At 40.3% G+C, this 25,703-nt stretch overlaps 4 protein-coding genes across 10 annotated transcripts; 2 read left to right on the top strand and 2 right to left on the bottom strand.

Moving 5' to 3' along the window:
• The first annotated feature begins 74 nt into the window (after positions 1-74).
• Positions 75-4,368, top strand: LOC122867568 (probable crossover junction endonuclease EME2). The gene is made up of 8 exons (XM_044178527.1): positions 75-1,070; positions 1,824-1,945; positions 2,222-2,314; positions 2,470-2,594; positions 2,736-2,814; positions 3,079-3,194; positions 3,330-3,519; positions 3,853-4,368. Exons 1-8 carry the CDS (start codon positions 614-616, stop codon positions 4,006-4,008), a joined length of 1,338 nt encoding a protein of 445 aa, XP_044034462.1. The 5' UTR covers positions 75-613; the 3' UTR covers positions 4,009-4,368.
• Positions 4,369-4,374: 6 nt separating this feature from the next.
• LOC122867569 (SPRY domain-containing SOCS box protein 3-like) lies at positions 4,375-13,008 on the bottom strand. 7 transcript variants are annotated; one of them, XM_044178531.1, is made up of 7 exons: positions 12,874-13,008; positions 8,315-8,450; positions 7,412-7,592; positions 7,105-7,292; positions 6,823-6,925; positions 5,697-5,822; positions 4,375-5,566 (listed from the first exon to the last, which is right to left on the bottom strand). In XM_044178531.1, exons 2-7 carry the CDS (start codon positions 8,441-8,443, stop codon positions 5,022-5,024), a joined length of 1,272 nt encoding a protein of 423 aa, XP_044034466.1. In that variant the 5' UTR covers positions 8,444-8,450; positions 12,874-13,008; the 3' UTR covers positions 4,375-5,021. The 7 variants fall into 7 exon arrangements, with proteins under 7 accessions (XP_044034466.1, XP_044034469.1, XP_044034465.1 ...); XM_044178534.1 differs by lacking the exon at positions 12,874-13,008 and adding an exon at positions 12,020-12,133; XM_044178530.1 differs by lacking the exon at positions 12,874-13,008 and adding an exon at positions 11,540-11,677.
• On the top strand, positions 11,382-15,100 carry nubp2 (nucleotide binding protein 2 (MinD homolog, E. coli)). Its single transcript, XM_044178535.1, has 7 exons — positions 11,382-11,524; positions 12,046-12,161; positions 12,485-12,683; positions 12,926-13,080; positions 13,567-13,677; positions 13,900-13,969; positions 14,534-15,100. The coding sequence occupies exons 1-7, from the start codon at positions 11,431-11,433 to the stop codon at positions 14,671-14,673; spliced, it is 885 nt and encodes a 294-aa protein (XP_044034470.1). The 5' UTR covers positions 11,382-11,430; the 3' UTR covers positions 14,674-15,100.
• A 30-nt stretch (positions 15,101-15,130) lies between these two features.
• Positions 15,131-25,466, bottom strand: atp6v0cb (ATPase H+ transporting V0 subunit cb). The gene is made up of 3 exons (XM_044178536.1): positions 25,180-25,466; positions 18,214-18,397; positions 15,131-16,612 (listed from the first exon to the last, which is right to left on the bottom strand). Exons 1-3 carry the CDS (start codon positions 25,250-25,252, stop codon positions 16,408-16,410), a joined length of 462 nt encoding a protein of 153 aa, XP_044034471.1. The 5' UTR covers positions 25,253-25,466; the 3' UTR covers positions 15,131-16,407.
• Positions 25,467-25,703: the final 237 nt, after the last annotated feature.

The raw sequence follows: 25,703 nt of genomic DNA, 5'->3' as shown, positions 1-25,703 counted from the left end.
CATAATTTTGTATAGTAAACATTAAAGAAAAAATTAAAGTAGAATAATAAAATAAATATCTAATTAAATGTTTAGTTTTTTTTGCAAGAATGTAGCCTGATTATAATGGTATTTATTTTTTATATGACTAGGTTACTAGGTAAAACGTGTTTCTAATATGCTGCCACGTGTAATGACACAAAGTACAGCAACATCTTTAGGATTTAGTATGATTTTTTAACTAGCCTATATTATCCCATCCCACCCATTAAATCAGTGTTTTATCGGTGTCCTGAGATATAATCCAATAAAACCAATAGATGTGGCTGGTCTGTAGTCCACCTAGTGACAGCTGCTGTGTCTCTCTGCCCTCTGCTGTTCTAATTAAAGACATCTAATCTACACTTTGGCATTATTCGAAGTGCAGTAGAAATAACATTACTTTGTAAATGTTTCTAGGGGTAAAACGGGAATATATGAAGCGCGTTTTCTTTACGTTTTGTCCATCAGCGGACACCGTCGAGGTGAAACAAACATTGCTGTTCCACTCTAAATATTTAACAGTAGCGTGTGTAGTATAAATAATGTGTTCAAGGACTTTTGAAGGCTTTTGATGATGTCTTAAACATGTGAAATGTCTGTGTTGCGCAGAGCCAAAACATGGGAAATATCTGACTCTGAGGAAAGCGACGCTGAGACAAAGCCCGATTTAAACCGTGATGAGGGCAGTCAAATAGTAACAGTCAGCGCAGACTTTATAGAGTATCAGAGTTCAGACCATAAGTGCAAAACCCTCCCATCGTCAGCCAAAGAAAGCGAGTCATGTCAAACTTCTACTTTGTCTCCCCCGCGACCAGATGGATGTGGCACACCAAGTCCTGCAAGAAAACGCCGAACCAAGGAGGAGATAGAGGCGGACAGACAGACAGCCAGGGAGAGGAAGGAGGCGAGAGAGAGGCAGAGAGCTGCCAGAGCCCAGGAGAAGGAGGAGAGGAGACAGGAGCAGCAGAGGAGGAGAGAGGCTGCGGAGAACCTGAAGCGTCTCAGGCCAGAGAACTGCCTCAAGTGTCTGACTGTCTGCATAGACCCAGGTACACGGGCTCACCACGCTGCCTTCATGTGCTGTCGGAAATTTACATTCCATCGACTGTGGATAGGACACATTACAATACCATACATACACCAAATATATATATTCTATTTTTTTATTTAAATATTATTATATTATTATCTGACATATGATAATATTTAAATTTAAATTCGATATTTTAATTATAATAAATATCAAAATGTTAAGAAATATTAACACAGCTAGTATGTTTCCATTTATTTTTTTATGTTAATGTTACAAGTTGTTGACAGATAAGTACAAAAAACCTTGCCGGAAGGCAGTCAGTTTTTAATGTATATTAAATGTATTGGGGAAAATGTGATTTATTATTTGGGCTTTCTGGTGTTATTTTTGCATCCTAATTAAATAAAGTGCATTGTGTTTATTCATCTAGTTTTGGATGATATCTGTGAGTACTGTTTAGCCTCTCTAAGTATTGCTACAAATTATGTAATAAAGACTCATATACCAGGATTTTAACAAGTCCATTGAAATATACACAGCTACTGGCTGATAAAGCAATTCAATCTTTAGGCACAAATTTGAAGTAGCTTTTTGCTTCAGTCCTCTAACCAAAAGCATGACAATTTGTATTTACAAGCTTCAATGTCTGAACCAACAAGAACCACTTAAAGGCATCATTTGACCAGGTTATGACTTCCACAACAAGGACAATAGGCTGAAATGATGCATATGTCTGTTCATGTATAAGCCTGTGTGTGCTTTTCTGCAGCTCTTCTGCAACAGGATGGCTCAGACATCTTGCTGGACACCCTGGCTACCTTTGAGTGGAGAATTGGCATTGAGAGTCAGCAGCTCCCACGCAGCATCGCCTGGACCAGAGATCTACCTCAGGTAGTCGCCTCACGCTTCTCGTAACACAATTTCTGTGCATATTGCTCCTACAACTGCAGCTTCTGGCGGGTGCACAGCTAGTAACGTGCATGTCCACATCTGCATGTTTTCTTTACACATGTAGAGTATGTCCTTCTGTGGCCCTGCGATATGCATTTTGTACATTTGAATTAATTGTGATATTTTGGCTGCATTACATGTATTAATTATTTCTATTATATAATCTTCCTTTTTCTAATCTCTCCAGTGGGACCTTTACTGTTTTGTCTTTATCAGGGAGATGATGGAAAGGGCTCGGTGGAGGAGGAGCATGTGGTTCTGGTGCTGTGTCTGACCGACTTCATGGACGTGGTGATATCTGTGAAGAAAGTAAGCAACTTTTTAAGTTGTAATAAATTAACTTTGATGGCAGCCTACATGATGGAGACTTTGTTGTCGTAATTCTGACCTCAGGTAGGCTGCCTTTTAGTAGCGTCCATGCTGCACTCTTTGCCCTTCTCCGTATTATTTTGTTGTCACTGCAGATGCTAGACAGTGAAGGGGAGGAGATGGGGGTGGGGTCTTTCCTCAGTCCTCTTTTGGAGTGTCTCAACCGTGATTCCAAGAAGGTGGTCACTCTCTTAGTGACAGACTCTGAGCCAGATTACAGGTTAGTGTACCGTGTTTGTGGCCTCTGATGGATAACCCTGTTACTTTCTTATTTACTAACTTTATTCATCTCTGGTGAGATATTCTGTGTTGGGTTTCATGTAAACATTCTGACCAGACTTATTGGTTTACTTACCAACAGGACAGATGCTCGTGGTGTGCATTTACCAGATGAGACGCTACAATCCAAATTGGGGATGGAGGATCTGGACATCGAGGAGGTCAGTTTCCTTTGAATCTCTTCCCTCCTGAGACTAGCTGTACAGTGACGATTAGTTGATCTTAAATGCTCTTTTTGTAGAAGTTTTACCACTCAGTTGTGTGTTTCAGAAGGTTGATAGGTAACAGATAGATAATTTTTTCTTAAGCACTGTACATACCTGACATACACACGTTTCTGTACACTTTACGGTGTATGAGCTGAGCTTTAAGTTTGAACTATGATGATGAGGGGTTTCTTTGGTACGGTCTCCATTTCTCTCCAGGTTCTTGTGTACCTACAGCTCTGCAAGAATATCTCACTGGTCTTCCTGGATGGCTGGCAGGAGGTCACTAACCATGTGTGTGCTGTCACCAAGGCCTTATCAAAGCGCCCTTTCAAGTACGCAGCCACTCTAGTCGTTGTCACATTAACAGACAAGGAAGATATCCATCACCCATGATATTAGATATCATCACATTAATACCATCACGTTAATGCCCGACTAATCTTCCTCTTCCTTCCATGTTCTTCCAGACTGCTGACAGAGCGAGCAGAGCTGCCCTTCTGCGTGGATGGTTCGTGGGCCAGCGGGTTTCGGGTGGAGAGGGACGGCTCGGGGCTGATCCAGGTCTGGAGCAAGCAGATCCAACAGCTGAACAGAGTTAGCCCTGCCGTGGCCTCCACTGTGACCGCAGCCTACCCGTCTCCTCAGCTGCTGCTGCAGGTACACCTGAGTGCACTTCAGTATGGTCCTGTAGAGCTCAGTGCACAGAGGATGGTGTCAACACAAGCAGGGGTGTGGGCTGGATTCCCACTTCGACCACCCACTGTGTGCAACTGAGGCATTTTGGATGAATAGTTGCTTTTTATTGCTTTGAAAACATATGTATGTGTGTCAGGAGGTATAAAAACCAACCTTGTTTTTTCTATAGCTTGGTAACAATATATTTTTTACTTTAATTGATAGATTTTGAAAGAGTGTGTAAGGAGATTATTTGCCATATGTTTATGTCCTGAAGGAACATCCACAAAAAACATTTTTCTGTTTTTTTTTTAGGCGTACCAGAGCTTGGGGTCAGAGGAGGACAGAAAGGGGCTGCTGTCTGGTCTCTTAGTGAAAAGCGGAGGTAAAGAGAGGCGTATAGGGCCGGAGATATCAGCCAGAGTGTACCGCTGCTTCACAGCCCAGAACCCCCAGCTGGTCCTGGACTAATGTGTCCACTTGAGAACGAGATGGATGGACGTCAGCGAGGATTCATTCGGCTTCTAATGACACTTCGTCACCACTTGGCTGCTAATATGTTAATGATGATGTTTACAAGCTAAAAATATGCCTTAGATATCATGTTCACCTTCCAGTAAAGCACTATTTATACTCCAAACTTTCAACAGATTCAAGGAACAGAATAAATTAATAGAGTATATTTAGTAAAATAAGGATTTATATGATGTGTATTATTTTGATACAATATTCTGTTTATGTATAAATGCAAGATGTATTTATTGTTAGAGGGACCGCCATGAACTACACGATATGTTTTGTTCATGCCTATAAAAATGAGCTGCAACAGAACTTTTTCTTTTTGTTTTATTTTAGAGAATTTTTCTGAGTAAGAAAGTTCATAAACAAAGCATAACTGTAAATAGAAAAACAAATTCTCTTGTAAACAATAATACAACCACTGTTGATATTTAAGCCAGATGCTGATTACAAAACACAGGTTTACTGTACAAAAAGTCATTTCCACAGTATCAAAAGCAACTCGCTTCCCCCTGGAGTCTATCCCTGTGAATAACAAGTATACGCTTTCACAAGATTCAGAGTCTAATCTGGCAAACATTAGGCCTTCCAAAGACAGCGACTGGCATATTTTAAAAAACAAACGAAAAAATCAGAGCAGTACAAATGGCCCTCATTAGCCCCATGATAGCAATTGGCTAAAATGAGAATGAATGACCCAAATGTCACTCTTAATATCTCAACTTCATTAAATGTCTCACTCACTACATACTCACTCCCTTCTTCCCATTCATTGACAAAGTTGTTTGAATGTCATAAACTTGCTTAATAAAAAATGAGAAGCAACAATCCACTCAAAGTGTTGATTAAGAAATATTGGCTAAAAGATGAGATTGCTCTTATCTCCTTGATTTCCGAGGAGATTTTGATGGCAATGGTAGAATAGCTGTGTGCCAAACACTTACAAATTCATTTGGACAACTAAGTCATGTCCAGCGGCATCTTTTGCATTGGTAATCCTCTGGCTCGGAGCAGCAGCTGTCGTAGTCGCTGCTGGGAGGAGTTGGAGGGCAGTGGCAAGTGCAGGGTTGAGTTTGAGGTGACATTTGACAGGGGCACTGGTATGGGACTGTGTCAGGAAACGGGCTGGTGCAGGGGCTTGGGGGGGCGCAGGCACTCAGGGTGGATACTGGGCTCAGGATGGGGCTGGAGCTGGGGCAGGAAGGCAGGCTCATCTCCTCTTGGAAATCCTCAGGCAAGTCGCTGTGCTGCTCCGAGGCTTCAGGGCTGCTGCTGAGGGTGAAGACCCAGCCTAGCCGTGCGTGGAGGAGGTTGCGCAGGCCTGGGGGCAGCTCCAGGGCATTAAGTATGTCTGGGCAGCAGGGCAACAGTTGACGGAGCCGGGCACAGCAAAGGTACTGCAGGGAGGTGGGTGTATAGCAGGCACGGATCACCTTCATACCGCTTTTGGCTGCTGTGGAGCACACCATGGGGTAGAACTTCTTGTTTTGCAGCCTAGTGGCAGCAACACCTGTTGGAGCAGTAGAGGTGACAGGATGAAAATATGTCAGGATTAAGAGCCACCAGGCAGTCATAACTAAAATGCAGTTTTCTTGTGTTTTATGTAGCTAGTGCTGCTTGAATTACAGAGAAACACGCACCTATGCAGTGCCGATTCTTGTAGAAGGTCAGGGTGCCATGCCAGGTGTCCAGGTGCACTCCTATGATGGAGCCTTGGCCGAACCGAGAGGAGAACTTCACTTTGTCCCCTTTGTGCTGGAAGTGACCTTTAAACAGATATAGATATGAATTATTGTATAGGATTATATAGGATTTATCTTTTCTTGAATTAGTGATTATCATGGTAGAAAGAAGTGGTGGAAGAAGTATGCAGAAGTACCAAAACTATAATGCAGAAATACTCCAAGTCGTGCATTTTAAATCCTGTTAATGTAAAAGTACATTAGTATTAACAGCAAGATTAAAAGTAAAATTCTTTAAAAAAATGTATTGTAGTAATGTATTCATTACTGAAAAGTAACCTCTGTGGGGGATGTATTAACATATATTATATTATTGGATTGTTAAAATTGATGCATCATGCATAAGTAGCATTTTGCTGTTGTAACTGGTCGAGGTAGAGCTAATTTGAACTACTTTACATACAGTTCCATTGTTTAGTCCTAAGCCAGTGGTATCCAATCTAGGGGTCGGCCCTCCTCCTAAGGGTCACGAGATAAATCTGTGGGTTCCTGAGATGATTAATAGGGTTGGAAAGAAGAAAAAACAAAGTTCTGCTACACAAATCTGTTTTAAATTGTTGCTTTTCACGAATCCTTGCGTTTCTGTGAAATTTTGGATAATTTTACCTCCTTGGGCCATTTAAATCAAACCATCTGAGAAGTTTAGGGGGGTGAAACTTTTTGGTGGAACTGCTAATAACTCATAGACATCTGAAATGTGACAAAGGTCCCAACTAGACGCTGCTTTTTTAAAAGGGTCACAAGCCAAAAGGTTTGAGAACCACTGGTTTAATCGTTAACAATGTATTATATTTTAAAAGCTTACCATAACATTTTTATGAAAAAATGTAATCTGAAAAGTAACTAGTAACTTCACCTGTAATAGAGTAAAAAGCACTTCCTCAAAATTTACCTCCAAATTGAATTTAAGTACAGTTCTTGAGTAAAGGTACTTTTCACCACTGGTAGAAAGTCTCCATCCGGTTTCACAGATGACTCTGATAACTCATGGTATATTTGAATCCCTGTATTCCGACCCTTTCACCTGTGTAGGAGAGACCCCAACTGTCTTCATCATGGCCCAGCAGGCTGCCAAAGCTGTATTTGAACTTCTCCAGGTTCACCTCTGAAGTTCCAATTCCCACCATCTACAACAGCGAACCAGTAAAAACAGGATCAAAACAGGTAAACCAACAACAGTGGTTCTAGCTCCTCACTACATGATAGTTTGCAATGCTCCTCAACATCCATTAGACCAAACATTTTCAGAAGTGTTTTAGGCCACTGCTAATATAACTTCAGTATTATTCAGGGGACTGCTACCTACCATGTCTGTTCCGTAGACCGGAGAGGTCATCTTGACTTCCCAGAAGTGTTGGCCGTCTGCGAGCTCCTTGGTGCCGCGGATGGCAGCTGTGCCGCAGCTGTAGTCTGAGTGAAAGCTCACCTTCCTGTTGTCACAGCTAAGGAAGGCTCCGGAAGACTTGAAGTGCTCATCCCACACCCAGGCAAAACCTGAGAACACGAACACGTGAACAGCTATATTAGCTGGATATATCTCACAAAAGCCAATTACAGTATGTCTAATATACTTTCATAACACCGTCAAGGCCTTATATTGTTATAATAGTCACCCTGATCCTCCTCCCCACAGAGGCAGTTGCTGGTGACACTGAAGCCCGGGCTGAGCTCTTCCTGTCGCTCACACTGGCAGAAAGACTCCCCTATCACCGGTACTGTGCTGGGCAAGGCCAACACCTCAGATACGGTGTGAGAACTCGGCAAGTAATCCACCTCCGACTCCAGGTCGCTGATCTGGTTGACACAAACAGCACAAACAGCATCTTGTAAGTCTGGAGACGTGGCCGTGGTCCAGGGATGTTGGCTTGGTAGCAGGGGAAGGAATTAGATCCAGTGGAGAGAGCCTGAGGATGGTATTCAACGTTTTCTCAGTGCCACAATGCCTTTTTTTGAAAAGAATAACCTTTTGGTAGAGGCAAGAAAGAGCAACCTAAAAGGGTAATAGGTTGCCAAGCCTGGACGCAAAAATCACAATCTTGCACTGGAAAATCCAAAGAGCCAAATGAGAGTCATATCACCCATATGACATGTTTCAAAGACTCAACAAGATAGCATTTTCCCTAGAAGCTGTTCACGGTTCCTATTGGTAAGAGAAGTCATATGTGCTAAGTAAAATTAGACCCTCGCCAAAAATACTGGGCCTCCTGTACGTGCCTTCGACAACCTGACCGTGTCTTACACACAGCCATTTCAGACAGGGGCACAGTCCCAGTGGAAAACTACTGGTACTCAGGTAATGTGGTCATACATCACCTTTTCTTTGGATTTAACTGTTTCTTATCCTCTTACATCAAGCATGTGATGCTTGTAAGTGACCCTTTGAGCTCTAGACATACCAAATATACAGTACATTTCAAATGAATTTCCCACTCCTTTAAAAGTTCTCTCTTTTACGCTGTGCTCCATACTTTGCTCCACTTTTCTTTTGCTCTGCACCACAAACTCTAATGTCTCACCTGTGTCGTTGTCTGGCCTTCCCATTCCTCCCTGTCTGATGTCTGGATCACTGCCATGGTCTCTGTCTCCTGCCGTGTTTCGCTCCAGGCCAAATGCCGGGCCCGGCCATTCCTGCCTCTTCTCAGCATGGCAGCTCTGTGGACAGCAGACCCAACGCCTTACAACCAGCTGGCATGTGTACAGTAGGCCATGTACTCTTCATTTATGTCAAGTAAGGTCAGTGTTGAACTCCTGGTTCACAGCTTATTTACTCTTTGTTTTGTTTGTTGAGGTCAGATTTTTTTTTGACACATACATATCTGATTACACATTTTCAAAACCTAGCAGGCGATATTCAAGGAAGAGAGACAGAAATAACTTTTCCTATAAATAACCTATTTCAGATTGAAGAAGCTGAATATGAGTTTAGCTGCAAAATGAGGTCTCAAAAATGAAAAAATATCCTAAAGCAATGATGAGAGTATATTATCTGAAGTTGTTTACATTATTTCACATTTTGAAGATGGTAGCTTTTGGGTGCAATGTGTTTTCCCCCCCAAAATGACACACAATTCCTAAATTCCTTGTATTTCAAACTTACTGTGAGGTTGTATTAGAACGGTGTGAGCGACCTTGGGTTCTCAGCATGTTTCTCAAATGACTCAACAAACTTGATGGACAACTGAAAGTAGGTCAGTCAAAAAATGTGAATAGGAAACAGTCGCTGTAGGCTTTTCTCAGCTCTACAGTACATTGTGTTCACTAACCTTTACTTTCCTTACCATCAGTCAGTGTGAAGCTGCACAATATCCTTGTGAGGAACCATGTTTAGTCACCTATAGACTGATATTTGTGTGCCAGCTTGCCTATTTCCATTTGTCCCATATGCCACAATTGGCAGCAGGAAGTGTTTCCATGCACTTGTTTAACCTTTAAACCCAACCCTCTGCTTTGCCACTGTTGCAGCATGTCTGTCAGTTAACTTCATCAGCAGATAGACACAGATAAGGTCACCTGACCTAGTGACTACAATGTGTACCAATCATAAATCACAGATTCTAATATCCTCGTGTTTACACCCCTGCTAATATTGACTGTGACACTTTCCTACATTATTATCTGGCACTTTAATTGACTACGTAAGAAAAGTTTTAATGTAATTCTGGTACTTTGGAATGGAAGAGGATTTACGGATTCTGAAAGCAAAATTAATGTATGACTTAGCTACCACTTTTAAAAACACTTTTGGGGAAATTTGAGTCAAAGTTTGCTACATTGTGACCCAGGAAACAATTACAGTAAAACAGAATGGACATTGAAAACTGCATGTGCACTATCAAGAGTGTTATTTTTAATAAAAAACTAAACAGTCAGTGGAGTTGATGCAGTTGATGCAATTCCAATGACAAGAACATTATTGGAATTCTGCCTCTATCCAGTTTGTATTTATACATTATGCAATTACACAAGCATGATTCTTAGTTGGATATTTTTGGTATCTTCAACCTCTGTTCAGGGCTTTATGACCTGGAAAGCAGGTAGCTCCAGATGTATTGACCAAAAACAGAACTGCCTAATATGTTTGTTATTTAAAAAAAATCTTACCTATCTTAACTGTTTTCATAGTCAGTAATCATTACAATCAATAGCCTCAATTGCAGTGTATCCCTGTTTACAATTATTTGAGTGAAAACAATTTACTGGACTATAAAGTATTATTTCACTCTATATTACAAGTATTATAGATTTGTTCTATACTATAATAACACATAGTTGACACTTCCGACCTCAAGAAGAGTCGTTATTTCAACGTTAAATCAACCTGATAGCATGTCTCAGTTAATGCCTCCACTGAACACAACAGCTGGTGACTGCTTTGCAAGCAGGTGCAGGAGATAACTGCCCATAATTTAGATTAGTTAGCTAGTCTCACTTTAATTGGGCCTTACCCTACATACTGTAAATGCACCCCAGTCAAGACAAACTACAGTACCTGTGTCAGTTAATGTTCTGATTGATATGATATGAATGCAGATGCAGTAGGACTGTGACAGTGAAGAGAATGATTTTTAGGTTTCAGATAATGAAAGCTAAAAATCACTACTAACTACTGAAAATCAAATCTCTCTCAATGTCCTGCCCAGACTTTCTATTCAAATACACCAGAATCTCATGCTGTCCTGTCTTAGTGATCCACTTCAGAAAGTTTGTATTTACTACAGAGGTCAGTAAGATCTGTAATTCTCACTGTAAGTCATTCTAGATAATAGCATCAGTTGAATGTTTAAATCTCAGCAGATACTCTATGTATATTCAAAGCTGCTGTTTTGTTGCATCTGTATCTTAAAACTCAGTCAAACACAGTACAGCATGGATATCTCAATTTTAGCAGCAGTTATGCTCTTACCTTACAGTAGTCTTCCTATACACAGTCTTGCAGTGGCTCATTTGAATGCTAGTGTGCCTCTATATCCAACCGTGTGACAGGTGCAGTTTGCACTCTGTCCCACTTATCCACAAGCTATACATAAACATTATTTCTCCACGCCCTTATGTTGTTCTTATTGGATAAGACCTGTGTGGGGGAGGGGTTTATGGTAATTTATTTAGTTAACTTTACCTAAGTGGGGTAACTATCCATGGGATAATGACTGTGGCCTTGGTCGTCTTACTTGATAACACAAGCAAGGGAAAACCAAACATGTGCTTAAAGGAACAAAAAAGAAAAAGAAAAGAAAGATAGAAAGGTACTGTTCCAGGTGACAGAAAACATTCGCAAATATTTATCAGATATTCACCAGACCTAAATTAGTGTATACTTCCAGTAATTCTTTTGTTGAAGCAGAGTTCACAACTCTGAAATATTGAATTAATTTAGCATGTATCAAGATGTTGGGACAAAGATAATTGTTAAATAGCTATATGTGTCGATAAAGACGCATGTCTGGAGCCAGCTGTTTGCCAGAGGCCTAAAACATTTCACGAACAGAAACACAAAAATCCCGTTTTGCCATTTATTTTGAGCGTTTCTGGTAAGATTGAATGCGCCATAGTGTACACCGGCAGCCTATTGGTGGCGTTGGAAGATAGGCGGGACTTTGATGTAACATGCGCTGTATAATTGGCTAGGTGGCGCATGACGATTCACGGAAGTAGTTGCGTCCTGTGCTGTGTGCATGATTGTCCCAAATGCATGAAGTCCCAAATCCAAAATATGGAACAAAATAATGGTAGGACGAAGTTACCGGTTACCGACGAAGTTCATTAGGAGGTTACGTCCCTACTTGTAGCTCGTCCATCCGTACACGAACTGTATCCTTGTTCTTTGGAGATGGCAGTTGTCAGAAACTGCTGCGTGTTTGATAATAGTTACCAATTTATAACTTAGCTAACTGGTTAGCGAAAGCTAACGGAAAATCAGCTTGAGTTTTAAATCCTCAGCTCTGTCAGCTGCTAAAACGTCGAACATCGGAGCTGACCGAAAGGTTTTTATATCCTCGGAGAACTTAATGTTTATATGAAAAAGCCTTTACATAGCTAGTAATGTTAAACATTATTCCTAAGCCACTCTAACCTACTTATGTTGAACTTGTGAACTCGGTTCCTAACTGCCACATTTCTCTCTGACCCTCGTTTCGGATTATTTCAGTTCAAATTACAACTCTCGTGACAGTTGTGTCCTAATTTACTGATAACCTTTCAGGTATTTGCTGCGTTGAACTAACCCACATTTTTCTCCTTTTCATATGAGACGGGGGCTTGGCCCAGGTCCGGCATGTTGTGTTGGTTCTGTCAGGGAAAGGAGGCGTGGGCAAGAGCACCATCACCACGGAGTTAGCACTGACTCTCAGGCATGCTGGCAAAAAGGTGAGCTCAAAGACCAGCTGTGTGTATGTGCAGCAGAATACAGTATATGCTGACATGTTGTTATCCTATTTAAAACACACAGGGGGGCTATTAAAGACCCTATAGGTGGTTATAATGCCTGTACAAATACAGTACTTTAAATATTATTATTAAATAGTCCATATGTTGCTCACCATTAAGCAATTGCAATCACTATCATTGATACTGTCAGTATGTATGTTTTGTTTCTTTCTGCCCACAATACCTGACTTGTATTCATACAAATGTCAAGAAATGAGCTGCTTAAGTAAATTGACTAATTAACAAAACTGTGTGTTTGTCAGGTTGGCATCCTGGACGTAGACTTGTGTGGGCCCAGTATCCCCCGCATGCTGAATATGGGCCGTCCTGACGTGCACCAGTGTGACTCAGGATGGGTGCCTGTATACACTGATCCGCAGAAGAACCTCGCCCTTATGTCTATCGGTTTCCTGCTGGAGGACCCAGATGAAGCGGTGATCTGGAGGGGGCCTAAGAAAACAGGTATGCTATTCTCCAGTCGTACTGGTCCACTGCTGGCCTGTGACACTATTTAATAGACCTAGTCCTGTGGGCACAGCACTTATTGGAAGGGTCTGTACCACTATATTTATAAATCAATGTGATATACTGTTTTTCTGCTTTAACATCTATGTCCCTGTGCTGCATGTTTTGCACTTGAACTTGAACTCACCTTCTTATGTAACATCTTCATCCTTTCCATCTTTGAATGTCCTGTTCTACAGCTTTGATTGGCCAGTTTGTGTCAGATGTAGCATGGGGAGAGCTGGATGTGCTTCTGGTGGACACACCGCCAGGGACGTCTGATGAGCATTTGGCAGTGCTGGAGAACCTTAAAAAACACAGAGTGGATGGAGCCATTTTGGTCACCACACCTCAGGTATCCCACTAGTCTGGAGAGACCCAACAGTCCATAGTAGGAGCAAGAAGACTAAATATGGGTGACACAGTAATGGAAGGTTTACACTGACAAATAAGCTCATAAATTTAGCATTGGCTGTTTACTTTTTCAGCCATATGCTATACATTGTCCTGCATGTGTGTTTTCAGGCATTGTAAAAGAGGAAATTGACCAGCGCTGTGGCTCAGTTGTTTAGTGTTTTACAGCAAGACCACAAACGCATTGACTAACATTATGTTGTAATGTTTAGATGCTCATTCCTGTCATTGCTGCCATCTTCATACCTAGAAAGCTACCAAAATAATGAATTGCTTCCAACAAACATGTACATTATATTAGTCACAGTCAGATTTAATGATATTGACCAGCTATTGCTGTACTGTAGACTGGACCCTAACCAGAAACCTTTATAAGATGCAGGACATCCAGTGAAAATTGTTCTTTCTGTTCTTATGTTGGCTACAGGCGGTATCGACGGGGGATGTGAGGAGAGAGATCACCTTCTGTAAGAAGACAGGTGTACGGATCCTGGGCATCATAGAGAACATGAGTGGCTTTGTTTGTCCACACTGCTCGGTGTGTAAACTTTCATACAATTGTTTGGACAATTGAGATGTGAAATACCTTCAAATGAAATTGTAATGAAAGTAATTACAATTGTTATGGTGTCTATTTTAAATATGTGCTCAATTAGACATTCACCAAAATACATACATGCTTTTTTTTTTGTTTTGTTTTTTTGCTCAAATTCAATGTTGTCAGACTCCATTTGAACAACTATTTCTATATTCTTTTCAGGAATGCAGCAATATATTCTCAAAAGGTGGTGGTGAAGAGTTAGCCAAGCTGACTGGATCAGCATTCCTAGGTGAGATCAATGGGATTGAATTACATGTAATGTTAGCTTCCAGCCACAAGGTGTCACAACACATTGTGATCGCACATCACTCCTCACCCACCATTCATGATTTAGGAGGCATTTTACAATGCTGCTAAAATGGTTGATCCAGATTTCAGTGCAGCAGCAGGTTTAAAATACCTCGGTGAAGACATGATACATACTTATCAATATTTCTTGGTCAAATGAATAGATCATCAAACATCTTCCCTGAGCAGTTATCCACTATGTGTAAATCAATCTCTTGAGTAATGATGCGGCTAATTCATTTTACCCTGTGGCTGTGAGAGGCCAGCTGTATCTTGACAGTGCTGCATAGCTTTAGTCATGCAAGTATTTGATAAGTCAATGCCTCTTAGAACCCACTTGATTCTCACTATTGATTATCATTAATTAGTACCTCAGTTGAGAGTGCTACTCTCAGGCACAAGGTAGCTGTGAATCATTTCTCAGCAGTGATGTATCAGGTGTGATAAATAGTGGTACTTGGTTCAGGTAAGAGCAGTAATCAACATTATGTCTTCTCCATTTCAGGTTCTGTGCCCTTGGATCCTCTGCTCAGCGCCAGTATAGAGGAAGGCAAAGACTTCACACAGTCATTTCCTGACAGTGCCACCTTCAGTGCTATCAGCAGTATCTCTCAGACCCTGCTCAGCAGCCTCCAAACAGCTTGAGCCATGAATGTATTTGCTCAAAATTCTGGATTGTTTTCACATTTTAGCACATAGGTTCTGTGAAAAGTACAGTATAATGCAGAAATATTGGTTGTTGTGTAAATGTAATGATTTCTATATTGCATTTTTGTCCTGTACAGTTAAACATCATATCAAACTATTTCCTGATGCTCTTGTTTTATACATTTAATATCTGTATCTGCCAATAGTACAATGCAGGCTTTGTTTGCAGTTATCTTTCAGTGCTGCAGTTGCAATTCTAGAGGCATTAACCACAGCGTGAAGCTCTCACCACAGAGAGGAAGAGATGAATACTGTAAAACAGCAACTCAGATAATCTAATCTTTCAAATGTAGACAGTTTTGTAATAAAAATGCCATGCTGTCTGTATAAGGCTTAGAGGTAAAATACAGTACTCAAAACACTACATTTTGTGTGTTTGAAAGTCAGTCAAATCTAAGTTGGAATCTCATTTAATTCGATTGTGACACACACGTCGACACATCAGCATAACTTCAATACCAGTGGTAATACAGGATTGTAGATTGGCGCTTCAGTAAATGCGTCAGCAGCAGTTCCATTTTCAGAAAACAAACTCCAGATCAAATTGGATCTGTCCTCACATGAAACTAGGCCAAACTTGAACACTAAGCTCACTAGATTCCTGCTGCACGCTACAAAACGATACCATCAAGTCTGATTTAAACTTGATTTTTAAATTTTTTTGGAGGAGGAACTACCACATTAAACTAGCTTTTTGATCTGGATTAAATCTTCTGAAACTAGCCTGCCCTTCAGCTTCATACCCAACAGCAACAAGACACTGAAACCCATGCAGGATTTTAATAGCTGGAATGTGAAAGAGATTAAGTACAGCCACAGATGAGAGGGGTGAATAAGATGGAGAGGAGATGAAATTTGGAAATTACACTTGTGAGACCCATCACGGGGCACACACACCTTTAATGCAAACAGCAGTACTACAGGAAAAACACTGACGTTTGAGAATGTTTGCGTAATGATTAGAATTCGACTACACACAAAAGTCCCATTTCACCAGCAACATACTAAAGGCAATCTTATTATTTAACCAAGAATTACATCCAGAGGATTTCCAACCACTTATCACAATTACCCCACAGTGTATTAAGTCTATCTATATAGATATTTATATGTCTGTAATATATATATTTATATATATCCTGGGGATTAAAGACTTCTGCAAGCTGCATTAAAACAGTTCAATGAACAATTTCTTATAAATAAAATCAGTGGAAAAAAAATCGTAAGTCCATATACATTTCTCTTTACAAATAGATCCTCAAGATTAATGCAGAAATTGTGTCAACTCCAAAGTTGAAATGAGAGGAGAAAAGCTGTGCGGCCCATTGGTCAGCTCTCTAAGACCAGAGGCCAGGCTGTCTCAGCTGGCCTCAAGGCCCGAAATAAGTGGAGGGAAAAAAGGAATCTTCATCATACAACTGTTTTGAAACACACACACGCACACACACAAGACAGACAAATCACTACATTGCGCATTTACAAGTTGACTATCAAATTGGGACGACTGTACACATTGTTGAGATAAAACCATATTTACGGAGCCATTTTATTAAATTTTTTCCTGCCTTCTTTCATCTTGTGTGGCAGAAATTTTACAATTTTTTCCCGTTTTACACTTTTTCTCCAGCAGCAACATAAAGGACAGATCTTGTAGTGGAGATGTTTGGGTGTTTATTTCGTGGAGAGAATGAGGGCAACAATGAGGCCGTAGAGACCCAAGACTTCAGCAAAAATCAAAATGAGGATCATGCCCACAAAAAGCCTCGGCTGTTGAGCTGTGCCCCTCACACCGGCATCGCCCACGATGCCAATTGCGAAGCCTGCTGCCAGCCCACTGAGGCCCACGCTCAGCCCAGCTCCCAGATGGAGGAAACTCCTAAACACACAGAGACAAGTGTTAGTCAGCACAAGGGATGTTGAGGATTACTTGATTCCCGAATAATCTGGGTAGTTAGGTAGTTAATTTAAGCAATTGAGAATATTTTAACTAAACATGCGAAAGTCAGCATCTTTAATATTTGTGCAACTGTGATCAGAGGCTGTAATGCATGCATGGAGCGAGTGGTTTTCCATACAATAGGCCTATACAGTAAAAGCTGTTCAGTTGGTGGGGTGTTGAAGGTTTGAGTTTGTCCCAACTGTAATCAGTCTGCTGCCTACAGCTTTTCATCCAACCAAATCACCGTGGCTTCTGCTTGTTTTACTGTTCCAAAAACAAACCAGTGAAGAATGTCCGCATATGATGTGCGTCAAGTGTCGCCCCTAGCACCAATAGGAAGCACCACGCTGCAGCGTGTTAACAACTGTCTCTGCTCATGCACTGATCTACACCATAGACTGTATATGTATATATTATATATAGTCAATGATCTATACACACACACACACGAGAGACAGCAAGAGGTGAGGACAGGAAGTCGAACTGCCACGGGAGCCGGAAGTGGAGTTTATTTATTTAAAAAAGGTGCAATTTATTAACAATAATAACATCCAGCCACTAAATGACACAATCCCCTCCCCCCTTCCATTCCACTGGATGCCAGTTTGTTGCACAACCTGCATATTTCATGGTCGAGTGGAGCGAGACTCAGACTCATCACGTGATGAATCTTGCGTGAACATGTAACTATATATTAGCTACAGGTTTAGGTTACTTTGTGCAGTGGTTTTCATTAAACGTTATCTATGGTAACCTTAGCATATGACTAGCTAGCTTTAGGTAAATCCCCCCGTCCGTCCGTACAGTAGCATTAAGGGCCGAGCCGGTGTGGGGCTTGAACATAGAAAATTATAGGGGCGGCTGTTTTTAAACACACGCCGTTCGGCAGCAGTGTGTTTTGGCCTTTACAGTGAACAGAGTGAGCACACAACTCATCGTAGATATGCTCATATTCTCAAATTAAAAATACCAGTAAGATTTTTAAAAGGATAAGCCTTATTATATCTTTATTATGCCTCTGTGCCCTAAACTGCCTATATAGAAAAATAAATAAATAATAGTCATACTGCTGCATTGGGAGACAAATTCCTTCATTAGAATGAGACGAAAAATTTACTTCTGTCACTTTGTCTAAACTGCAGACCAGTGTAAACAAGGGAACTATGTCCTAAGCGTGTGCAGTGATATAACAAGATTGAAATAGCAGTCAGAGTTGTTGAATAGTTTAATGGCTGTTCATCGTAATGAAGATATATGCTCTTACGTGTTTAATAGTTTATGATTAATGGATCTAGTGGATAATGGATCTACATGAGGCCAGTGGCTTAGTAGGAATAATTCATTGTTGGTTTTGGTCTCTTCTGGGGCTTTGCTACTAATAAAATGAATTAACACCAGCATCTGTGCAATTGTTTAGCTGTTTTTGTTGTGGCTTTTGCCAAGCCTGACAAATTGTCTTGGGTGAGGTATTGACAAATAAATGAAAAGGAAATGTAGACAACAAATGTCTGAAAATATGACTAGTCAGTTGAACTCACTTGTAGAGGGTGACCTTCTCTGAGATGTTGTTGGCAATCAGCACTGCTACTACCAGGCCGTAGATGGCTATGATACCCGCCATGACCACGGGGATGATTGACTTCATGATGAGTTCCGGCCTCATCACGGACATGGCGGCGATCCCTGTACCACTCTTAGCTGTGCCATAGGCTGCTCCCAAGGCTGGTAGGGAAGAGAGAGAAGATAACTTTAGTTAAAACGGAACAAGATAGCCAACTAGAGTATACACACACACACACACACTACAATGCAAGTTACAATAGGCTAGCAGACTGACGACAGAAACCAGAGGGCACAGCTGAATAATAAAGCAGAAGTGAAATAAGAGATGGAGTTTCTGTTCCCCGTAAAAATCCAACATGGCTCTACTTTGGGGAATTTTGTTTGTGTCAAAAGGGAAATAACTGAGCAGCTTTGTGTGTGTTTTTGCCTCATCTCCTCAAACTGCTTCAGCCCTTGTAATTTCATAATTGACTCTGGCAGCTGCAGAGTTGTATATCACTGTGAATGAAAAAGCCTCATTTGGCTTAAGCACACAGGGAACTGCAGACCTCATAAGAGAAGCAGGACACCACATCTCCAGAGACAGCATCAGTACCAGAGGGTGGACTAGCAGTACACATTCATGAGACATCTGCTGTGTGCTATCTCAAGTCCACACTAGTCTCTGGCTAGCATCTCTGTAGTGTGACAGGGAAGGCGAACAAAAAGCTTCATCAGCATTAGCTCTGTGGGCCTGTGACGCTGAGGAGAAATCATACTGCCACCTACGTCACACACAATCAAGTATGACTGCAGGAGGAGAGTGAAAGAGGAAATCTATGATTACTGCTCTAAAAAAAGAAGAAACCATATATAAGAAAATATAGCAACCATCCATTAAAAACTGGTTATAATTCTGCCCAACAACAAAGAATTGAATAGCTTCCAGGTGAGATGTGTAAGAGTCAAGTCAAATCAACTATTTATATAGCCCAATCTCACAAATCAGCCTCAAGGGGCTTCACAATCTGTACAGCACGACACCCTCTATCCTTAGACACTTGATTCAGATAAGGAAAAATAGATGATATATACTTTATTGTCCCCATGGGAAAATTTGACTTCTACAAAGCTAGTCCCATCAGCATATATGGGCACACAACACCAGCAGACATTAAAAACATTAAAGAGTACACAAAAATACAATACAAATAATAAAATACACAGATCAATGTGTTAAGTGTACAGAATAGACCAACAAGAGAGACTTATCCAACAAAGGCTGTCAGAGCAGGGCAGTGTCATGAATCAGAGACAGGTTGGTTTGACAAGATCTCCCCAACATTAGAGGTGTGTGTAAATGTGAACATGTTTATTCCCTCATCCACAGCAAAAGCAAGGTGAAGTGAAAGCTCAGGAGACAGCACTGATCTCAGCACAGCATCTATCTATCTATCTATCTATCTATCTATCTATCTATCTATCTGTCCCTACATGCAGTATTTTCACTAACCAGCAGTATTAAAAACACATTTACATATGATTTATTCTAGACAGAATGAATTCTCACAGGTTTATAGATGCTGCTTTGATGCTAAATATAGCCATCTGCCTTCTGTGGTTTCTCTATTGCACTGACAAAATATCTCAAAGCTAGTTGTTGCTTATATGCAATTTGTGAACAGATATCAAAATGGCCGCATAACAAGTCAGTAAAACTTATGTAACAGGCAACAATGCAACTATCTTGCAAGGCAATATCATTAAAAAAAAATCCTTTGATTAATGTGGTGATCTTGTCATACCACTGGTGTATAAACAAGCACCTGTAAAATTTGTTTCTTGCCTCTTCATAGCCAACATACCAATGAAATCTGAAGTCTCTTGAAATATCATCTTGGGAAACAGACTTGTGCATACAGCTCGAGGTACCCTGCCCTGTGTTCTCTCATTTCTTGGAACAATATGTTGAGCTAGCCTGGATACGTCTGGTTAACTCCAAGACTATCTGTGAGGCTTTCTGGCAAATGGATCTAGAGGCACAGGAAGATGATGTGGGCCAATCTTCAAATGTGCATATGGCAGCCAGCCACATCCCTAAACTACTAGAGATGTGTTTGAGTATAAATGGCCACTGTTTTGCAAGCCCTGACAAATGCACAAGAAAGATTGTCTTTTTGACTTTGTAGAAGTACTATCCTCTGTGCTGGTGGACTAAATTCTTTAAAAGCAACACAAGCTATATGGTACATCACATCAAACAAATTGACTACTGACTACCTCAGTAGTTCAATATAAAAACTGACCAAGATAGTGGATCCAATTAAGATATTTTTCCAAAACAAACTTTGTAATTTAGCTATACAAAAACACACTTGTGAGCAGCTGTTTCTTTTAGCCATTCAGCCATCCATAAACAACCAGCGTAATATGTTACCGTCAGTAACGTTATCCTCCAACTCCATTCTTTCTTGGTAAGCTTGGCCTCACTGAGGGGTGACAGGTGAGGGTTAATAGACAAATACTGGAGTCCTCAAACACTGCCAGTCTGTCCTGACGATTAAAGGTTTGATGTATGGCAGGGCGGCTTCTGCAGCAGTGTGGAGGCACAACCTCTGGGTTTTAGTCATCCTAATCCCCTCATCTAGGTAAAGAGCTTTTACTCCTTTTTCTTTTTTTCCTCCCTGCAGAATATTTGATGTATGGGATGTCCTTGTCCCTGACATCTTGTGATGTCAGAGCATGAGGTGCCTCCAGCTAGGGATGATCTAGCATGCAATATGCCCACGCAATAGATGGCAGTTTGGTCTGCTCTGAATAGTGGATGAATGGGGAAGCACTGGTTTTAAAGAATGAAAAATGAAAAAAAATAAATAAATCAGGAAGGTCATAGCTGTAAACATTTTTTTGTGTCTTACACAACTGCAGGCTGGCTTTAGCCTACACTGTAAAAATATGAGGCAGCATGCAGAAATTGAGACTTGCTGACCAATCTATTGCATTAGAAGCTGAGGACGATGTCTACAGCAAATATGCTGCAGTCACCAATTAAACCTCTCCATTGAAGAGTGTGTGTTCAAGAGAGAGAAAGACAATGTGAAAGGGAACTAAAAAGGTCAAGCAATTGGAAGCACTATTGATTAATGACTAAGTAGAAAAAATAACTAGTTACTAGGCTATCCTACTCACAAAGTACATGCCAACAATTGCACAGGAAACTGCAAAGGGAAAAAGCTGCAGAGCAGATGCAGTTTTAAGATGTGTAGCAAACATTAAACCTTAAAATGTTGTCAGCACCACTGAGTAGATTTATCATTCATGTTAATTACCAAAGATATATGTCAGCCTTATACTTTAACAAAAAAGTGGAAAATATTTGTATTTAGTTAGTGAAAGGGGTGGGCACAACAGAACTGCAGCACAGCTATCATGGAAGTGGTGGTCCTAAGCTCATGGATAATGGCACCTTGTGAGTGTCACTCTGATCCAGGAATCACTAAAGGCAGTCCTCACAACAGGACACCATCACCAGACTACTAAAACAATGCAACATCACCTGACACCAGAGGATCACAGCAACTTACAGCCTGTTCCAGAAAATGGCTAATTAGTGCAAATGTAATTAACAAACTGCCATTTGGGTTTTTTTTTTTTATCTGTTTATCAGAATAAGTCAGAAATTTTGAGCCATCCACTCGGGCAAGAACTTTTGATTCACGTCACATTGTCATTATTTTATAGACTGAATGATGGATCGACCCCCCAAAATATGACAAAGACAATAAATGTTAATTGCAGTCATAGTCCTACATTAAAGCAAACATCACAGAAGCTACAATGTCCTGTCAATGACTCCATAACACTTTAGGATCCTTAAAGCTGAAGTCTGAATCATGTCCCCATCCATCCCACCACATCCCTTCTTTGTGTCAGCATGATCCCCTCCCTACTAGCTAATTCCCCAGCTGTCACTCCTTCACCACCACCACCACCACAGACTAGTACTACTGCTAGCCTCAAGAACCATCACCACCATGCTGCCCTTGCCTATCACTACACATTAAACCTGAGCTATGACAAGACCAGGGTTGGCTTTGGCTTCCAGCTGATATCATTTCCGGGCAAGGCTGGACAATATAAAAATAATTTAGTTATAAATGATGTAAGGCTGAAACTATTCCTTGAGAAACTCGAGTAACTTGATTACTAAAAATCATTGCTGCAAAGATTTTGTTTAATCCATATAACTATATGCAGTGCACTGTGTTTCACACGGATGATTATTGCTGTTGCACAACAGGCTTACACTGTGTGTGATTTGATAGCGCGGATTGCAAAATGAAGGAAGACAGAAAATAGTGAGGGGCGAAGAAAAGAGACAGGCCAAAAGAAAATGACAGAAAGTGTCCAAAATTTGGGATCATTTCGAGGTGAAACAAAACAAAAACTCTGTACAGTGAGTCTATTGTAAAACCGAACTAGCCTACCACAATAGCAATTATGGCTATATGTGATGGCTAGTTAAGAACGTAAATTAATATGGTCCCTAGTTAGGATGTCCATAAGTTAGCAAAGTTTTGCTCAAGAAAATAAGCACAGAAAATAAAATGCTGCAGTCAATTTGTGAAAGCCTGAGCTTCATTCATGTTATTATTATGATAGTCGCAGTTCCTGTCCATTTGTTTATGCCGCCTACAAAAATGCAACAGTAAAGGCTTATGTTATGCCTGAGTTGTAGTTAGGTTGAAACATGTCGTTCTGAAAGTTTTTTATTATTAATTATTATTATTATTATTATTATTATTATTATATCTCTAAGTTTAGGTTGTATGTATACCTTTTTTAGTAATTTGAAATGCATTTTTTTATTTATTTGTTTTTGCATTTCAGAAAATGTTTCTTTATAACCTAGAATGTAATATGGCACTTAAATGCACTAAATGGGTTTAGTTTTGACAGATAATATTGTATGCAATTTAAGCAATAAAAATGCAGATTTTTTTAAAAAGGAAACCACTTAGTTGTTCATTTTAAAAAGAGACCTGTCTTGTTTTCTCTTTTGCATATTTACTATTACTCTTTAATAAAGCAAAAGTATTTCTTATCCGATTACTTGATTAAATCGATGGAATAATCGGCAGAATACTCAATTACTAAATTAATCGATAGCTGCAGCCCTAATATCAAGGGACGTTTTTATATCATGAATTGTGATGCCTTAGTTAATACTTTAAACAGCAGTTACTAGGTTAAATTTCTCTCAGATTTCTGAAATACTTGAAATCTTCAGCTGACAATGACTTGAGATTTCTCATTACCATGCACTCCAATGTGATTTGTTAAAAGACATGTTAAACCATTCCTTTCGCTCTTTGACCATTAAATAGGCATGTGGATGTATAAATGTGTGATAAGACAAAAGAAAAGGTGGGGACATAATCCAAGATTACATTCTGTCAGAAAAAGCTCTTTATAAAATAGATTTCAAGGTCTTGCACTAGCCATTCACTGGTGATGTCCCTCTATGAAAACATATGTACCATTCACCACCATAAATTAGCCTGTTTTGCCAAAAGGCCTCGAGCTACAAGGGGTCAAGACCTCTGTAACATGGCAAAATTAGTAGCTTGTTGATTTCCCATTGTAACTGCACTCATCCCACCAGTCATCCTAGTCAAATGTAGGCCTTTGCTGTGATACAGCATACCACTGCCATATGATGTAGCTCTTGTCTTGGATTAAGGAAAGACCAATAAGAAACTAGGAAAGGATCTATAAAACAAGCATGACCGATTATAAAAACAAGCCAGTTTCAAAGTTCACTTTCTGTGCCATTTCTCACCTTCTATCCAAAAACACTAATAAACAGTTGTGTCACACCCTTTATCTTTTGTCAAAATTAGCCATATTTTCTTTAAACAGGTTCACTGCTAACTTCTTAACTTTTGCATTTATATTAACATTTCACAAGATCAGTAAGCTGATGGCAATTCCAAGTCAGAAGTCTCATCATGTGATCATCATGTGACCTTGTGTCATTCCTTCGAGCAATAAGGAAGTTAGCCAGCTGATGCTGGTTTCCAATAGTCATTTAAGTTGTAAGAAAAAGCGGTTTTCAGCTCAAGTTACTTGCATTAAATTATTTGTGACACGACCGATTTGACAAATGGCAAATTGTTGTAGAATGGCAAACAGTTTACGCAGAACGAGGTCAATTCAATTATTTGGTCTCATTGGTAACTGATCTCAAGCCACATTAAAATCATTTTGTATAAAACGTATCATCTATTGCTTTTAGCACGCTTAAACCCTGCATGCAGCAGTGTGGCATCTTGCAGAAAAAGGTGGGAATCAACCTAATATCTTTACCTCCTGCTAAGTGCAGTAAGCCAACAAGCAGCCAACTGTGTGAATACATGTAGTCCTAATACATTGACATTTTTATAGTGACTGTTAACCAATCAGCGCCGTTTTAATAAAACATCTTCTGATCAGTTAACATCATTCCCTGTGTTGTCCTTTCCATTCAGATAAACCATATAGCGTACTTAACCAAACTAAGCTAACGTCAAAGCTAACATATGTAGTCGTCATCAGCTAGCTAACTAGTCTTTACTGTCTGTCGTTGAAGCAGAAAGGCTAGCTGCGATCATTTTATTAACCAACTAATACTAACTAAACATTGCCATGTTAAAAATACACCAAAGTAAGAGGTCGCTCCAGCTGGCTGTTAAGTCTAAATAAATGACAGCTCAAGATTAGCATTGCGACGTTAACGTTAGCAAGGCTAGCGGATGGCTTTCACAAGTGAGCTTCAAGACACGCACCATGGTTGACAGTTCAAAGCACCCTGTTGGGAATGATATAACGTTAAATGCAAAACGGGTTAGCAGCAAATGCATACAGCGACAACTTACTAACAAAAACAGCTTAAATATAAAACGTGATCGTGTCATAATTACCGCTGAACACCATAGCCGCAGAGGCACCCATCACTGCGAAGAAGGGAGAGTATTCGGGGCTTTCGGCCGACATTCTTTCTCACACAAAATAAAAATAAACTAAATATACAAAATGAATTATTAACGTCGACTCAAAAATCTATCGAAGGCCACAGGCTTGAAATGAAAAATCGAGTATACCAGGAACCGTCTGACCACCTAACTAGCAGTATAATGTAAACGAGGTAGTCACGACTCTCCTGATAAATACCCGGCGCAGCAGTACAAAATGGCGAAGCGGAAAATATCACCTGACTGGCAGTACGGATGAAACCTATCATTGACTGGGTGTGGGGGGCGCACTGAAACAAAGTTCGATAATGATATACTCTGCCACACAACACATTTCTGAAACAAGAAGTGTGGATTTAAAATGATAAATGACATATTCCGTACAAAGAAAGTATTTTATATTTTTGTTGCTTAAAAAAAAAAGTAAGGTCACCCCTATCAGGCGTCACTTTGGTGTGCTCCGCTGCAGGCTT

The sequence above is a fragment of the Siniperca chuatsi genome, linkage group LG20, assembly GCF_020085105.1.
Source record: "Siniperca chuatsi isolate FFG_IHB_CAS linkage group LG20, ASM2008510v1, whole genome shotgun sequence".
Lineage (NCBI taxonomy): Eukaryota > Metazoa > Chordata > Actinopteri > Centrarchiformes > Sinipercidae > Siniperca > Siniperca chuatsi.
Note: the sequence above shows the minus strand (reverse complement) of the source record. Positions and strands in the feature narration are given on the sequence as shown.

Excerpts from the sequence above, each read along its gene's own strand:
- LOC122867568 (XM_044178527.1), top strand. The coding sequence starts at position 614 with ATGTCTGTGTTGCGCAGAGCCAAAACATGGGAAATATCTGACTCTGAG. Across the intron at positions 2,315-2,469 it reads TGGTGATATCTGTGAAGAAA|ATGCTAGACAGTGAAGGGGA; the intron begins GTAAGCAACTTT and ends TTGTCACTGCAG. Across the intron at positions 3,520-3,852 it reads CTCCTCAGCTGCTGCTGCAG|GCGTACCAGAGCTTGGGGTC; the intron begins GTACACCTGAGT and ends TTTTTTTTTTAG.
- nubp2 (XM_044178535.1), top strand. The coding sequence starts at position 11,431 with ATGACGATTCACGGAAGTAGTTGCGTCCTGTGCTGTGTGCATGATTGT. Across the intron at positions 12,684-12,925 it reads GAGGGGGCCTAAGAAAACAG|CTTTGATTGGCCAGTTTGTG; the intron begins GTATGCTATTCT and ends CCTGTTCTACAG. Across the intron at positions 13,081-13,566 it reads TTTTGGTCACCACACCTCAG|GCGGTATCGACGGGGGATGT; the intron begins GTATCCCACTAG and ends TGTTGGCTACAG.
- LOC122867569 (XM_044178528.1), bottom strand. The coding sequence starts at position 8,942 with ATGCTGAGAACCCAAGGTCGCTCACACCGTTCTAATACAACCTCACA. Across the intron at positions 7,593-8,314 it reads AAGGCCAGACAACGACACAG|ATCAGCGACCTGGAGTCGGA; the intron begins GTGAGACATTAG and ends TGTGTCAACCAG. Across the intron at positions 5,823-6,822 it reads TTGGGGTCTCTCCTACACAG|GTCACTTCCAGCACAAAGGG; the intron begins GTGAAAGGGTCG and ends ATCTGTTTAAAG.
- atp6v0cb (XM_044178536.1), bottom strand. The coding sequence starts at position 25,252 with ATGTCGGCCGAAAGCCCCGAATACTCTCCCTTCTTCGCAGTGATGGGT. Across the intron at positions 18,398-25,179 it reads TGCGGCTATGGTGTTCAGCG|CCTTGGGAGCAGCCTATGGC; the intron begins GTAATTATGACA and ends CTTCCCTACCAG. Across the intron at positions 16,613-18,213 it reads GAGAAGGTCACCCTCTACAA|GAGTTTCCTCCATCTGGGAG; the intron begins GTGAGTTCAACT and ends CTGTGTGTTTAG.